The 17,284-nt window shown below is 45.4% G+C and overlaps 1 protein-coding gene across 4 annotated transcripts in view; it reads right to left on the reverse strand.

Moving 5' to 3' along the window:
* ckap5 (cytoskeleton associated protein 5) overlaps nucleotides 1–17,284 on the reverse strand; it is a 111,041-nt gene that overhangs the window by 7,892 nt on the left and 85,865 nt on the right. For all 4 annotated transcript variants that reach the window (XM_061677394.1, XM_061677396.1, XM_061677395.1 and 1 more), the window contains 3 exons: nucleotides 4,099–4,174; nucleotides 3,819–4,007; nucleotides 2,120–2,254 (listed from right to left, as the gene is read on the reverse strand). In XM_061677394.1, the coding sequence (XP_061533378.1) occupies nucleotides 2,120–2,254; nucleotides 3,819–4,007; nucleotides 4,099–4,174 (400 nt within the window). The remainder of the gene's footprint in view (nucleotides 1–2,119; nucleotides 2,255–3,818; nucleotides 4,008–4,098; nucleotides 4,175–17,284) is intronic.

Consider the following 17,284-nt stretch of genomic DNA (forward strand, 5'->3'; position numbering starts at 1 on the left):
GAGTACCCACCCTTTTTGGAGTATTTAGAGGGGCTGCTGGAGAGCGCTCCCGCTGGGGACTCCATTGTTCTGCTTGGGCACGTGGGGAATGACAGCGAGACCTGGAAGGCCGTGATTGTGAGGAACGGCCCTCCGATCAGAACCCGAGCAGTGTTCTGTTATTGGACTTCTGTGCTCATCACGGATTGTCCATAACGAACACTATGTTCAAGCATAAGGGTGTCCACACGTGCACTTGGAACCAGGACACCCTAGGTCGCAGTTCGATGATCGACTTTGTGGTCGTGTCATCGGACTTGCGACCGCATGTCTTGGACACTCGGGTGAAGAGAGGGGCGGAGCTGTCAACTGATCACCACCCGGTGGTGAGTTGGCTCCGATGGTGGGGGAAGATGCCGATCCGACGTGGGAGGAGATGCCGATCCGACGTCCCACCTCCGACAGAACTTTGCTCATGTTCCGGGGGAGGCTAGGGACATCTAGTCCGAGTGGACCATGTTCCACGCCTCCATTGCTGAGGCGGCCGACCGGAGCTGTGGCCGTAAGGTGGTCGGTGCCTGTCGTGGCGGCAATCCCCAAACCCGTTGGTAGACACCAACGGTGAGGGATGCCGTCAAGCTGAAGAAGGAGTCCTATTGGGCCTTTTTGGCCTGTGGGACTCCGGAGGCAGCTGATGGGTACCGGCTGGCCAAGCGGAATGCAGCTCTGGTGGTCGCTGAAGCAAAAACTCGGGTATGGGAGGAGTTCGGTGAGGCCATGGAGAAAGACTTCCGGACGGCTTCGAGGAAATTCTGGTCCACCATCCGACGTCTCAGGAGAGGAAAGCAGTGCACCACCAACACTGTGTATAGTGGGGATGGGGCACTGCTGACCTCGACTCGGGACGTTGTGAGTCGGTGGGGGGAATACTTCGAAGACCTCCTCAATTCCACCGACACGCCTTCCCATGAGGAAGCAGAGTGTGGGTTCTCTGAGGCGGGCTCTCCTATCTCTGGGTTTGAGGTCACTGAAGTAGTTAAAAAGCTCCTCGGTGGCAGGGCCCCGGGGGTTGGATGAGATTCGCCCGGAGTTCCTAAAGGCTCTGGATGTTGTGGGGCTGTCCTGGTTGACACGCCTCTGCAACATCGCGTGGACATCGGGGACAGTGCCTCTGGATTGGCAGACTGGGGTGGTGGTCCCCCTTTTTAAGAAGGGGGACCGGAGGGTGTGTTCCAACTACACGGGGATCACACTGCTCAGCCTCCCTGGTAAGGTCTATTCAGGGGTGCTGGAGAGGAGGGTCCGTCGGGAAGTCGAATCTCAGATTCAGGAGGAGCAGTGTGGTTTTCGTCCTGGCCGTGGAACAGTGGAGGAGTTCAAGTATCTTGGGGTCTTGTTCACGAGTGAGGGAAGAATGGAACGGGAGATCGACAGACGGATCGGTGCAGCGTATGCAGTGATGCGGACTTTGTATCGGTCCGTTGTGGTAAAGAAGGAGCTAAGCCGAAAGGCGAAGCTCTCAATTTACCGGTCGATCTTCGTTCCTACCCTCACCTATGGTCATGAGCTGTGGGTCGTGACCGAAAGAACGAGATCCCGGATACAAGCGGCCGAAATGAGTTTCCTCCGCAGGGTGTCCGGGCTCTCCCTTAGAGATAGGGTGAGAAGCTCGGTCATCTGGGAGGATCTCAGAGTAGAGCCGCTGCTCCTCCGCATTGAGAGGAGCCAGATGAGGTGGCTGGGGCATCTGATTCGGATGCTTCCCGGACGCATCCCTGGTGAGGTGTTCCGGGCACGTCCCACTGGGAAGAGATCCCGGGGACGACCCAGGACACGCTGGAGAGACTACGTCCTTCGGCTGGCCTGGGAACGCCTCGGGATCCCTCCGGAAGAGCTGGATGAAGTGGCTGGGGAGAGGGAAGTCTGGGCGTCCCTGCTAAAGCTACTGCCCCCGCGACCCGACCCGGATAAGCGGTAGAAAATGGATGGATTATATATATATATATATATATATATATACACACACACTGTATCAGTCTTCTCTGTAGCTTAACTGAACTCTATTCTCTTTTGAATGGATTTTTTACTTAAAACAATTCAGCACTCAATGCATGCAAGCATTTGCGTTTGTGTTACTTACCATGAGCAGACTACCCTTCTCGTTACCCCGGTCACTTTTGCTACCAAACAGGTTACCGTGTTTGACAACCCGCCTCAAATAGGCCTCTAATTCAGACTCATTACGGTTCTCGATCATTGAAAGGTGGTCCAGGATCTGTTGATTAAGAAAAAGATGAGGATCTCTATTTACAAAACCAAATCACTACCAAGACGACAATAAAATAAAATATAAATTACAGCGCAGCAATTTATCAAAAGGAAATAACTTTCTACTTACCGTAATTTCTCATGTTTAATGTGCATTTTTTTTTTATTTAAATTTTCATAAGTCGATCGAGCGCATGATACATAGTATCAGAAAAAAAGCATTCTTTCATATTGTATTTTTGTTTACCGGTACCTAGGGGTTGTGAGAAAGATGTACTTTCATTCCAATAAGATAGTGTCTCACGTTAAAAATGTATATATATTTCCACAGCTCACCTGAGAATCATGGCCTCCTTGTGCCATATTGATATAAAATTAATAAAATCCCAAATAGTTTCGATTTCATTGTGATATTTTCAGATGTTGAATTCGTCATTATTAGAGATATACGATTGCTTGAAGTTTTGTGACACTGAGCTGATTTTACATGTGACAAGAATCAAGGCCTCCTCCCAGACTCCTTATTGATATAAAATCCATAACATCCAAAATATTTGGGATTTTGTTCTGATATTTTCAGAGAGTGAAGTGGGCATAATTAGAGCGGTCCACATAAAATATAGTGAGGATTAGTTGCAGTTTTGTAACATTAAGTATTTTTTTATATTATGCATGGCCTGTCCTGACGAGATTTAAAAATTAGGCATAATTATCGATGTTCACATAAGTTTTGGAAATGATCAGGGTTACTTATTTATTTTTACACGGTGCGAGAACCAATGACTCGCTCCCAGAAGGGCAGTTCTTGATATAAAATCCATATATTCTAAAATATTTAGGATTTTATTCGGATAATTTCAGAGGTTTACACGGGCATAATTAGAGATGTCCACATAAATGTTGGCAATGATCGGCTGCAGTTTTGTGACAAGTGCTGACACTGGTTGAAAATCATGCAGCCTGTTCAGCAGACCATTATTGATATAAAATTCATAACATCTAAAATATTTGGGATTTCATTCTGATATTTTCAGAGGTTGAAGTGGGCATAATTAGAGCGGTCCACATAAAACTTAGTGAGGATTAGTTGCAGTTTTGTAACATTAAGTATTTTTTTACATTATGCATGGCCTGTCCTGACGAGATTTTAAAAAAATAAATTACATCACTGCATGCACACAGAGCAGAATATTTACTTGAAAAACCTAATAAAACACAGACGATACTTCATATTTTGAGCATGTGGCTAGCAACAAATCGATGGTTCGCATTATTCATTGGTAGAAGGGTTTTCCTGATTTTTAGGGTTGATTTGGGGGGTTCACATTATACTCGAGTGTATATTATACAAAAGAAGTTACGGTAACTGTCTTATTTTGTGAACCAGCCTGAACACCTCTCGTGTGCTCGCTGTGGCATTTACTCTACAATGTCTCTCCGCTATTGCGATTCATGTTTATTACTATTTGCCTGCTGCAGTGCTAAAATTTAATTTTACTTAAAACAAAAGAGGAGTCCAGAAGAAGGAAAACAAAACATTGTTTATGTTACAGTACATTAAGGCTTTTTACCTTCGCCCCCGTAAGCCTGCAAAGGGTGTGTAATAAGGTCTTGAGGGTTCTGTATGGAACGTCACTCTTGAGCTGCTGAAGATTCTCTTTGGTGAAAACCTTCATGATATTGTGGACATCGAATAAAATCCGATCAAGGTTGATGCTGTTGATGTTCTCCGGTAGGTGCCGGATCAGCCTCCACAGGCACTGAGTAAACACATATGTCCCATTAGTTTCCATTTCTGGTCAAGCTAGCCCATTTACACTTCAGGTTCGTGTCATCACATGAGAGACTTGCCTTCATGACCAGTTCAGAGAACATGGGAGACACGGCTGTTGGGACCAAAGTGTCTTGAAGCATCACCAGCAGGGCACTGCAGAAAGTCAGATTAACAAAAGACCCCCAACCTTTTTTAAGACACTTTCACACTGGCCATCTACTGTATGTGGTATGGTGTATTAGAGGCTAACAGATGCAGACGTAGTAGGAGAGGCTGAAGTTTAACACTAAAGACTGACTGCTCACACCCCTTTAAGTTGAATTCAATTGTCCCCGTCACACTGACATGACCACAAATCTAATTATCGGTTATATGAATGCACATTTTAGACACTGTTTACTTTGTTAAATTCTGTCTGAAAGGACAGGCGAATAAATGCAAGCGCTACCGTTATGCCTCTTTTGCACATATGTCCCTTGTAGCCAGTGTGAATGTGGCTTTAATGACAGTCACGAGATATCTACTTTTAAATGGAATTACACCAAATAGTATGTGTGAATGCTGAAAGATGCTGAAGTTACACTAAATTCCTTAAGATGGAAATAAATAAAGGACAACTATACTGTATAACAGCAGCACGGTGGACGACTGGTTAGAACGTCAGCCTCACAGTTCTGAGGACCCGGGTTCAATCCCCGGCCATGCCTGTGTGGAGTTTGCATGTTCTCCCCATGCCTGCGTGGGTTTTCTCCAGGCACTCAGGTTTCCTCCCACATCCCAAAAACATGCATTAATTGAAGACACTAAATTGCTCGTAGGTGTGCATGTGAGTGCGAATGGTTGTTTGTTTGTATGTGCCCTGCGATTGGCTGGCAACCAGTTCAGGGTGTACCCCGCCTCCTGCCCGATGATAGCTGGGATAGGCTTCAGCACGCCCGCGACCCTAGTAAGGAGAAGCGGCTCAGAAAATTGATGGATACTGTATAACAGCATACAACACTACCAAATAACCTTGCAAATTTGCATCCAAAGTCAGGTGAGAAGAAGTTATTTAAAAGGTGGCAGCATTTCTTTCTCGCCACAATATTGAAAAGAGCAACACCAGTAGAAAGAGTTCAGCAGACGACCAGTCTGGTTTTATGGCCTAACATACAGAGGCTGAAATAAGTATTTAACATGTCACCATCTTTCGCATTAAATATATTTCCAAAGGTGCTATTGACGAAAATTTCACCAGATGTTGGAAACAACCCAAGTAATCCATACATACAAAAAAAGTAGAAGAAACTCAGAAATTAATGTGTGTAATCATGTGAAATGACAAGGAAAAAGTATAGAACACACCAACTAGTATTTATTTAATACTTTGTACAAAAGCCTTTGTTCGCAATGACAGCATCAAGATGCCTCCTGTATGGAGAAACTCATCGCATGCATTGTTCTGGCGTGATGTGCAGTGCAATTTCTCCTCCAAACAAATCCATTTTTGTTCAAACAGGAAGTGCCACATACACTATCTTGATGTCCATGTCAAGGGTTAGCGACGAATGAGTCAAGGGTTAGCGACGAATGAGACCAAATTTAATTATTGCCCACCTCCCTTCTAAAAACAAAATAACCCCTCTTGCACTCTAATTTAGGGGTCTGAACACTAAGACAAGAATACACACACAGTGGCTGAAATAAGTATTTCACGTCACCATTTTTCTCACCACATCTATTTCAAAAGGTGCAATTGACATGAAAACTTCACCAGATGTTGGGAACAACCCAAGTAACCCATACATACAAAGAAAGAACAAATAAGCTCAGAAAATAATTTGTGTGTAATAATGTGAAATGGCACAGGGAAAAGGTATTGAACACGCCAACTGGTATTTATTTCATACTTCGTACGAAAGCCTTTGTTTCCAATGACAGGTTCAAGATGCCTCCTGTATGGAGAAACTAGTCTCATGCATTGCTCGTGTGATTTTGGCCCATTCCTCCACACAACTAGAGCGGCTCCAACTACCAGAGAGAAATTCCTTGTGTGTTTTTTGGACATACTTGGCAAATAAAGAGGATTCTGATTCTGACAAGCAGTCTTCAAATCTTGAAGTTTCCATGGGCTTCTTTTATGGACGTTGAGTTTCGGTTCTTTCCATACATTTTTGATTGGATTCAAGTCAGGTGATTGGCTGGGCCATTCTAGCGGCTTTATTTTTCTTCTTTGAAACCAATTGAGAGTTTCCTTGGCAGTATGTTTTGGATCATTATCCCTGCTGAAATGTTCACCTTTTTCATCATCCTCGTAGATGGCAGCAGATTTTTGTGAAGAATGTGTCGGTACATTTGCCCATTCATCCTCCCTTCAATAATGTGAGGTTTAGCAGTTCCATTTACTGAAAAGCAGCCCCACAGCATCATGTTCCCTCCTCTGACCTTCATTGTTGGTATGGTGTTTGTAGGGTGATGTGGAGTGCCATTTCCCCTCTAAACGTGGTGTGGATAATGGCATCCAAAGAGTTCAATTTTGTTCCCATCAGACCAGACTATATTCTCACAGTCTTTAACTGGCTTGTCCAAATGTTCAGTGAACTTCAAATGAGCTTTGACATACTTTTTCTACCCGCCAGCAATGGGGTCTTCCACGTTGAGTGTGCCGAAAGGCCATTTTCGGCGGAGTGCATCACTCACTGTTTTCCTTGTGCCAACAGTACCTGTTAATTCCAGGTCTTTTTGAAGCTCTCCACAGGTGGTCCTTGGCTCTTGGACAACTCCTTTGATTATTCTTTCCACTCCTCTGTCAGAAATCTTGCGGGGAGCACCTGATCGAGGCGAATTTATGGTGGTATGATTGGCTTTTCACTTACGTATTAGGGCCCCAACTGTGCTCCCGTATTAGGGCCCCAACTGTGCTCACTGGAACATTCAGAAGCTTCGATATGCACCTGTAACCAATGCCATCATTATGTTCTGCAACAATTAGTTTGCAATGGTATTGAGAGAGCGCTTTGCTCTTACCCATCTTGACTCACACCTTGGCAATGAGAACTTTTTGGAGGCCATCAATTAGGACTGAACCAGCTGATATTCATTTGCACTGGCAAGGGGCTGGATTGCTGTTTGATTTTTGATCGATTTTAGGTGTTGTTTTGGCTTTCCATGCCTTTTTGCACCTCCCTTCATATGTTCAATACTTTTTCCCTGTGTCATTTCACATAATTATAGACTTAATTTCTTGTCTTATTTGTTCTTCGTTTAGTATGTATGGATTACTTGGTTTGTTCCCAACATCTGTTGAAAATTTCATGTGAATAGCACATTTGGAAATATATTTAGTGAGAAAAATGGTGACGCGTTAAATACGTATTTCAGCCGCTGTAGCTGCTACTCAAGTCAGCAGTACACTCACAGCCACTACTCCAGTCACAAATACAAATAATGATGATAACTAAATACATGATGTAATAAAGATTACCCAATCCCCCTTTATTGATCCATCCAAAACATTTGACACTTGCACACCATATGTTGCTCCTACCAAGTCAAGATGAGATTGGCATTGATTGTGTGTGCCTTGGAAGTGGTTCCATGACAGACTACACGAAAAATTTGGCCCCTCACGATGGCACCATGTCAGACTACTGCTATAACATCTTGCCGTATCTCGGTCAGACACTGGCAAACCTCCACGACATATTACGATATCACCGTAATGTGTGCTGCTACAAAAAAGGACAAACTCCGACTGCAACGGACAATCAAAACTGCTGAAAGGATTGTCGGTACCCCCGTACCCACCCTTGAGGACTTGCACGCTGCCAGAACTAAGTCAAGAGCGTGCAAAATCCTCTCGGACCCTCCGCATCCCGGTCACCAGCTCTTCCAGCTCCTTCCCTCAGGTAGGCGCTACCGATCAATGCAAACTAGAACTAGCAGACATTCCAACAGCTTCTTCCCTCTTGCAATCAACCTCTTAAACACCTAACCTACAATTCCATGACAACATGCTGGCAATTTTTTGACTTGAGTTCGTTGTCACATTTCTTTGGGGCCAATTATACATTACTCGTGCACTCACTGTACGTATACACGTACACACGTACACACGTACACACGTACACACGTATACACGTACACACGTATACACGTACACAGATACATACGTATACGTACACACATATATACGTATACGTACACACATATATACGTATACGTACACACATATATACGTATATGTACACACATATATACGTATACGTACACATACACACATATACACGTATACACACATATATATACGTATACGTACACATACACACATATACACGTATACACACATATACACGTATACACACACTTGTACACGTATATACACACACACACGTGTACACGTATATACACACACGTGTACACGTATATACCGTTTTAACTAATTATCAGTATAAAAGACATGTGTCCACAACCTCAAACAGTCACACTCCAAACTCCACTATGGCCAAGACCAAAGAGCTGTCAAAGCATCTGTAGACACGCACACGTGTACACGTACACGCACACGCACACGTGTACACGTACACGCACACACACACGTGTACACGTACACGCACACACACACGTGTACACGTACACGCACACACACACGTGTACACGTACACGCACACACACACGTACACGCACACACACACGTACACGCACACACACGCGTACACGTACACGCACACACACGCGTACACGCACGCGCACGCGTACACGCACACGCACGCGTACACGCACACGCTCGCGTACACGCACACGCACGCGTACACATACACGCACACGCACGCGTACACGCACACACGCGTACACGCACACACACGCGTACACGTACACGCACACACACACGTACACGTACACGCACACACACGCGTACACGCACACACACGCGGACACGTACACGCACACACACGCGGACACGTACACGCACACACGTGGACACGCACACACGTGTACACGGACACGCACACACGTGGACACGTACACACACACACACGTGTACACGTATATACAGACGTGTACACGTATATACAGACGTGTACACGTATATACACACGTGTACACGTATATACACACGTGTACACGTATATACACACGTGTACACGTATATACACACGTGTACACGTATATACACACGTGTACACGTATATACACACGTGTACACGTATATACACACGTGTACACGTATATACACACGTGTACACGTATATACACACGTGTACACGTATATACCGTTTTAACTAGTTATCAGTATAAAAGTTTTAACTAGTTATCAGTATAAAAGACATGTGTCCACAACCTCAAACAGTCACACTCCAAACTCCACTATGGCCAAGACCAAAGAGCTGTCAAAGCATCTGTACACGTATACACACGTGTACACGTATACACACGTGTACACGTATACACACGTGTACACGTATACACACGTGTACACGTATACACACGTGTACACGTATACACACGTGTACACGTATACACACGTGTACATGTATACACCCCCCCCGTGTACACGTATATGTGTATACGTGTACACGTGTGTATACGTGTACACGTGTGTATACGTGTACATACGTGTACACGTGTACATACGTGTACATACGTGTACATACGTGTACACGTGTACATACGTGTACATACGTGTACATACGTGTACACGTGTACATACGTGTACACGTGTACATACGTGTACATACGTGTACATACGTGTACATACGTGTACACGTGTACATACGTGTACACGTGTACATACGTGTACACGTGTACAGATGCTTTGACAGCTCTTTGGTCTTGGCCATAGTGGAGTTTGGAGTGTGACTGTTTGAGGTTGTGGACACATGTCTTTTCTACTGATAACTAGTTAAAACAAGTGCCATTAATACAGGTAAAAAGCTCAACAGAGTCTCTACTTCCTGTGAAAGCTGAGAAGAGCCAGAGGCCCGAGCCCCATCATGTGCTCGTTCTACAGAGGGACCAAAGAGAACATCTTGACCAACTGAATCACTGTGTGGTACGGAGCCCGCAATGCATCCTGCCGCAAGACTCTCCATCGCATAGTGAGGGCAGCTGAGAAGATCATCTGAACCTCTCTTCCCTCCCTGAAGGACATTTACAGAACCCGCCTCACCCGCAAAGCCCTCCGCATAGCGGGGGATGCCACACATCCGTCACACAGCCTCTTCAGTCTGCTGCCGTCAGGAAGGATACTGCGGGCCAGGACTAGCAGACTCAAAGACAGTTTTATTCATCAGGCTGTCAGGAATCTGCTCTACCCACTCTGCCCCCTCTACCTCTTCTGTCCTCTACCCACCTGAACTCTGACACCCTGCAATCATGTAGATGCACACACGCACGCACGCACGCACACAAGACTCAGGGTTGCAACCAGCTACTTGAACAGCATAGGGCTTTTACCATCTAATTTATAAATTCATTTGCCCTGGTTCTTTGACTATGTTGCACACATCACCTGACCTTTGATATTTGCATATTAAATTAACACTTTTTATACTGTATATAATAGTTTATTTCGCTTTTATATTGATATTTGTACAGTCTTTTGTAGCACCGCGGGCCCTTGAGTACCATAATTTCAATCCTCTGTATGTGTTACGTATATTGAAGAATTGACGACAAAAGTACTTTGTACCTTGTAACGAGTGGAGGACAGAAGAGCCTATTAAAGAAGAAGTTACTATGAGAGCCAAAAATCTTGCTTGTTTGTCAGTGACGAAATACTTATTTTCCACCATAATTTAATTCTTTAAAAATCAGACTGTGATTTTCTGGATTTGTATTCCTCATTTTGTCTGTCATAGGTGAGGTATCCCGATGATGAAAATGACATGCCACTCTCATCTTTTTAAGTTGGAGAACTTGCACAATTGGTGGCTGACTAAAGACTTTTTCCCCCCCTCCACTGTATTCAGAAATGTAATATCTACGGGACTGTGGACGTCGCTGCAGGAGAAAAATTGAACAGACGGATAATAGGAATGGCATAGTGTGTCAGAACAACCAATGAAGTTAAAGGTGAATTCCAAGGTCAAGGTACATCAGTGTCAGATCGTACCATCCATCGTTGTTTGAGCCAAAGTGGACATCATGGGAGATGACCAGGCAGGAAACCACGGTTTAGGAGTGGGTCAAAATATTGATTCATCAATGCATTGCAATTCTCCACCCCGCAATTCAATATCGATATTAGCAATCCCCCTCATGGCGCTTTGCGTGATTCGCCTGCACTGCGATTGTTCTATGTGCTCCTTTGCATCTGCTGATGATCAATACCACCAATTTACATTGTGATACGATACTGCAAATACAGTCCCTCAAATGACTGTAGTATCAAAAGTAGCAACAGTTATTTCTAAGGATGAATCTTCTGCTATCAGAGGCATCGACAATTAAGTGTTGATCCTTGCCCACACCAGTGACGCTGCTCCAGCCGGTGTAATGCCCGTCTCGTCACAGCACACTCTTTTTGTTGAATTTGTGCGTATTTTCGCTTGGAAATGCCACTCCATTTTGGGCAAAGCCTATGTACAGTCATCAGGACCTTTTGAGTTAGATCATGCCATGAAAAGACATTTCCAGAAGCGAACTAACGCTTCAGCGCCGGAGCCATGCAGTTTGCCATCGGGGTGGCGTCCTCACCAGGGAGGCGACCGGGAGACTGACCTTCTCACCCTCTCTCTAAGGGAGAGCCTGCACACACTGCGGAGGAAACTCATTTCGGCCGCTTGTATCTGGGATCTTGTTCTTTCCGTCACGACCCACAGCTCGTGACCATAAGTGAGGATAGGAACAAAGATCGACCGGTAAATTGAGAGCTTCGCCTTTCGGCTTAGCTCCTTCTTTACCACAACGGAGCGATACAAAGTCCGCATCACTGCAGACGCTGCACCGATCCGCCTGTCGATCTCCCGTTCCATTCTTCCCTCAGTCGTGAACAAGACCCCAAGATACTTGAACTCCTCCACTTGGGGCAGGATCTCATCCCCGACCTGGAAAGGGCACACCACCCTTTTCCGACTGAGGACCATGGTCTCAAATTTGGAGGTGCTGATTCTCATCCCAGCCGCTTCATACTCGGCTGCGAACTGCTCTAGTGAGAGTTGGAGATCACGGCTTGATGAAGCCAACAGAGCCACATCATCTGCAAAAAGCAGAGATGCAATACTGAGGCCACCAAACCGGACCCTTGAAATTCTGTCCATAAAAGTTATGAACAGAATCGGTGACAAAGGGGAGCCTTGGCGGAGTCCAACCCTCACCGGAAACGAGTTCGACTTACTGCGGACCAAACTCTGACTCCGGTCGTACAGGAACCGAACAGCCCGTATCAGAGGGTTCGGTACCCCATACTCCCGAAGCACCCTCCACAGGACTCCCCGAGGGACATGGTCGAACGCCTTCTCCAAGTCCACAAAACACATGTAGACTGGTTGGGCGAACTCCCATGCACCCTCGAGGACCCTGCCGAGGGTGTAGAGCTGGTCCACTGTTCCACGGCCAGGACGAAAACCACACTGCTCCTCCTGATTCTGAGATTCGACTACCCGACGGACCCTCCTCTCCAGCACCACTGAATAGACCTTACCAGGGAGGCTGAGGAGTGTGATCCCCCTGTCGTTGGAAGACACCCTCCGGTCCCCCTTCTTAAAAAAATCCAGAGGCACTGTCCCCGATGTCCACGCGAAGTTGCAGAGGTGTGTCAACCAGGACAGCCCCACAACATCCAGAGCCTTTAGGAACTCTGGGCGAATCTCATACACCGGGGCCTTGCCACCGAGGAGCTTTTTAACCACCTTGGTGACCTCAACCCCAGAGGTAGGAGAGCCCGCCTCAGAGAAGCCAGACTCTGTTTCCTTATGGGAAGGAGTGTCGGTGGAATTGAGGAGGTCTTCGAAGTATTGTCCCCCTCGGCTCACAACGTCCCGAGTCGAGGTCAGCAGCGCCCCATCCCCACTATACACAGTGTTGATGGTGTACTGCTTTCCCCTCCTGAGACGCCGGATGGTGGACCAGAATTTCCTTGAAGCTGTCCGGAGGTCTTTCCCCATGGCATCCCCAAACTCCTCCCATAACCGAGTTTTTGCTGCAGCGACCACCAAGGCTGCATTCCGCTTGGCCAGACACATCAGCTGCCTCAGAAGTCCCAGTCCAAAAAGGCCCGATAGGACTCCTTCTTTAGCTTGACGGCATCCCTCACCAACGGGTTCGGGGATTGCCTCCACGACAGGCACTGACCACCTTGCGGCCACAGCTCCGGTCGGCCGCCTCAGCAATGGAGGCGCGGAACATGGTCCACTCGGACTCGATGTCCACCGCCTCCCCCGGAACATGAGCAAAGTTCTGTTGGAGGTGAGAGTTGAAACTCCTTCTGACAGGGGATTCTGCCAGACGTTCCCAGCAGACCCTCACAATATATTTGGGCCTGTCACATCGGACCGACATCTTCCCCCACCATTGGAGCCAACTCACCACCAGGTGGTGATCAGTTGACAGCTCCGCCACTCTCTTCACCCGAGTGTCCAAGACATGCGGCGGCAAGTCCTATGACACGACCACAAAGTCGATCATCGAAGTGCGACCTGGGATGTCCTGGTGCCAAATGAACGTGTGGACACCCTTATGCTTGAACATAGTGTTCGTTATGGACAATCCGTGATGAGCACAGAAGCCCAATAACAGAACACCGCTTGGGTTCTGATCGGGGAGGGAGCGTTCCCCCCAATCACGCCCTTCCAGGTCTCACTGTCATTGCCCACGTGAGCATTGAAGTCCCCCAGCAGAACGATGGAGTCCCCAGCGGGACCGCTCTCCAGCACCACCTCCAAGGACTCCAAAAAGGGTGGGTACTCTGAACGGTTGTTTGGTGCATAGGCACAAACAACAGTCAGGACCCGCCCCCCCCCACCCGAAGGAGGAGGGAGGCTACCCTCTCGTCCACCAGGGTGAACCCCAATGTACAACTTGACTTTAAGAGGAAATAAACAAGTTTACATAAACAAAACAATTTACATACAACATATGTTTACATGGCATTAAAAATATTCAAAACTGACAAAATTTACTCCTGTGTGTGTATTTCTACTTACTGAATCGATAGGCGTATTTAAATCGATACTGGATCGAATTGCAACCCTAAAGAATCTATTGAATCGCAACCTAAAGAATAAAAATTGAATCAAATCGTGAGGTTCTTCGAAATGCCCAGCCTGTACCACTGTTGAAACTAAATCATAAAAAAACGAGACTGGAATTTAGCACACTGCATGTCAAGCCAAAGTCTCTGAATGTCCTATGGACAGACGAGACAAAATGTTTGGCAAGGTACATCAGCTCCATGTTTACAGACTAAAAAAAATGAAGCATACCAAGAACAGAACACTGTCCCTACTGTGAAACATGGAGGAGACTCTTATGTTCTGCGACTCTTTTGCTGCATCGAGAAAAGGGTGTCTTGAATCTGTGCAGGGTACAATGAAATCTCAAGGCTATCAAGGTATTGGAGAGAGAAATGTGCTGCCCAGTGTTAAAAGGCTTGGTCTCAGTCGCAACCCATGGGTCTTTCAACAGGATAATGACCCAAAACACAGCTAAAAACACCCATTAATGGCTAACAGCAAAACATTGGACTATTCTGAAGCGGCCTTCTATGAGACTTAATCTAAACCCTAATGAATATCTGTGGAAGGAGCTGAAACATGACGTCTGGAGAAAGCACCCTTCAAACCTGAGACAACTGGAGCAAAAAATACCTGCTGAGAGGTACACAAGTCTCATAGAAAGTTACAAAAAACATTTGATTGCAGTGACTGCCTTAAAAGGTTGCGTAACAAAATATTAGGGAAACATCATTTTTGTCCAGGCCTGTTTTTCATGAGTTTTAAAATAATTCTGCTGACCCATAATTGAAAAGCAATGTTTGCTAGTATTATTACTTTTGTCAGATTCAAGTTATTACTGTGACCACAGTGGAGTTTTTGTTCTAACAGAGGGGTACCAACAATTTTGTCCATGTGTATAAACCGTGGTCAGGACAGCCTCAAGTGAAGAAGAGGTTGGATCGGCGGAGCTGGTTGCCGCTGGTTGCCGTCCGTTGGTGCCGAAGCCTCTGAGGAGCGATTTCAAAATAAAACCCTAACACGGCATTGATGTCCAATGAACAGTGATGTCAAAAAGTGTTTGCCCCTTTCCTGATTTGTTTTATGCATGTTTGTCCTATTATCAGACACATTTAAATATTAGTAAAAGACAACACAAGCAAACACAAACTGCAGTTTTTCAATGGTTTTTAATTAAGGCAAAACAAAAAACAAAAAAAATCAAAACCTACATGGCCCTGTGTGAAAACGTCCTTCTACAGGCTACATAACGTTTTGTTGCCTGCTTGCGAGCCGTATCATTAAAAGTACGTAAACATACCTCAAGCAAGCTTTAAACGAACGTCCTCTCCCGAGCACTGGTGACCACCAACAAACATTTTGTTCTTATAAACACACGGCACGATCCATTATTGTTGTCGTCACCATGGTAACGAGTGTATCCGGTCGCGTTTTAGGTGACAAGATAAAGCCCAGTGATCGTAAAGACTGAATGTGGTGGTATCGGAATACAAGATTTTATTGCAGGTGTCTGACATAGTGCAATCGTGAAAGACAAAATTTGTCCTGCAGCCTGATCCACGCATTACATCTGTCTGAGACGTGTTGTCTGTCCAATACCGCCGACATTTGTTTTTTAATAACTATTAGTTGTCAGATATCACACTACGTCAAATGACACGTGACAAGGCTAAAAATAAACTAGCTTTTGGAATCAAATAGTAAATGTCTTTTGCGGAGCCGATCAATTGGCGAATTATGACAAAGCCGATAAGCATTAAATGCTAATTATCGGCCAATACCGATCAGGCTGATAAGATCGGTGTAAAGTCTAATGCCGAGATCTAAAGAAATTCTGGAACAAATGAGAAAAAGTAATTGAGACCTATCAGTGTGGAAATGTTTATAAAGCCATTTCTAAAGCTTTGGTACTCCAGCGAACCACAGTGACAGCCATTATTCACAAATGGCGAAAACAAAAGAACAGTGGTGAACCTTCCCAAGCGTGGCCAGCCGACCAAAATTACCCCAAGAGCGCAGCGGCGACTCACCCAAGAGGTCACAAAAGACCCCAAAACAACATCCAAAGAACTGCAAGCCTCACTTGCCTCAATTAAGTTCAGTGTTCATGACTCCACCGTAAGAAACAGAATGGACAAAAATGGTCTGTATGCCCGAGTTCCAAGACGAAAACCACTGCTGAACAAAAAGAACAAAGGCTCGTCTTATGCAAAAAAAAATATCTGAATGACTCCCAAAACTTGGGAGAATATTAGTGTACATGGACTGACGAGACAATAGTTGAACTTTTTGGAAGGTCCCATTACATCTGGCGTTAAAATACCCGCATTTCAGAAAAAGAATATCACACCAGCAATAAAATATGGTGGTAGAGTGATAGTCTGGTGCTGTTTTGCTTATTCAGGGCCTGGAAGACTTGCTGTGATAAATGGAACCATGAACTGTGCTGTCTACCAAAAAATCCTGAAGGAGAATGTCCGGCCATCTGTTCATGACCTCAAGCTGAAATGAACTTGGGTTCTTGCAGCTGGACAATGATGCAAAACGCACCAGCAAATCCAACTCTGATTTTCTGAAGAAAAACAAAATGAAGACGTTGGAGTGGCCTAGTCAAAGTCCTGACCTCAATCCTATTGAGAAGTTGTAGCATGACCTTAAAAAGGTGGTTCATGCTCAAAAACCCTCCAATGTGGCTGAATTACAACAATTCTGCAAAGATGAGTGGACAAAAAGCGCTGTAAGAGACTCATTTGAAGTTATCACAAAAGCTTGATTGCAGTTGTTGCTGCTAAGGGTGGCCCAACCAGTTATTAGTTTTAGAGGGCAATCACTTGTTCACACAGAGCCATGTAGGTTTGTATTTTTTTCCCCTCCTGTAATAATAAAAACCATTAAAAAACTGCATTTTGTGTTTACCTGTGGTGACTTTGGCTAATATTTAAATTTGATGACGGGAAACATTTAAGTGTGACAAACATGCAAAGAAAAAAAAAATCATGTAAGGGGCAAACATTTTCACACCACTATTATTGGTGGCGTTTTTATTTTAAGTTGGCTTCCGTGGTGCATTGGCGTCAGCCGGCGGGTAGCCGTGGTGCTTATGAACAAT

Source organism: Phycodurus eques, chromosome 5, assembly GCF_024500275.1.
Source record: "Phycodurus eques isolate BA_2022a chromosome 5, UOR_Pequ_1.1, whole genome shotgun sequence".
Lineage (NCBI taxonomy): Eukaryota > Metazoa > Chordata > Actinopteri > Syngnathiformes > Syngnathidae > Phycodurus > Phycodurus eques.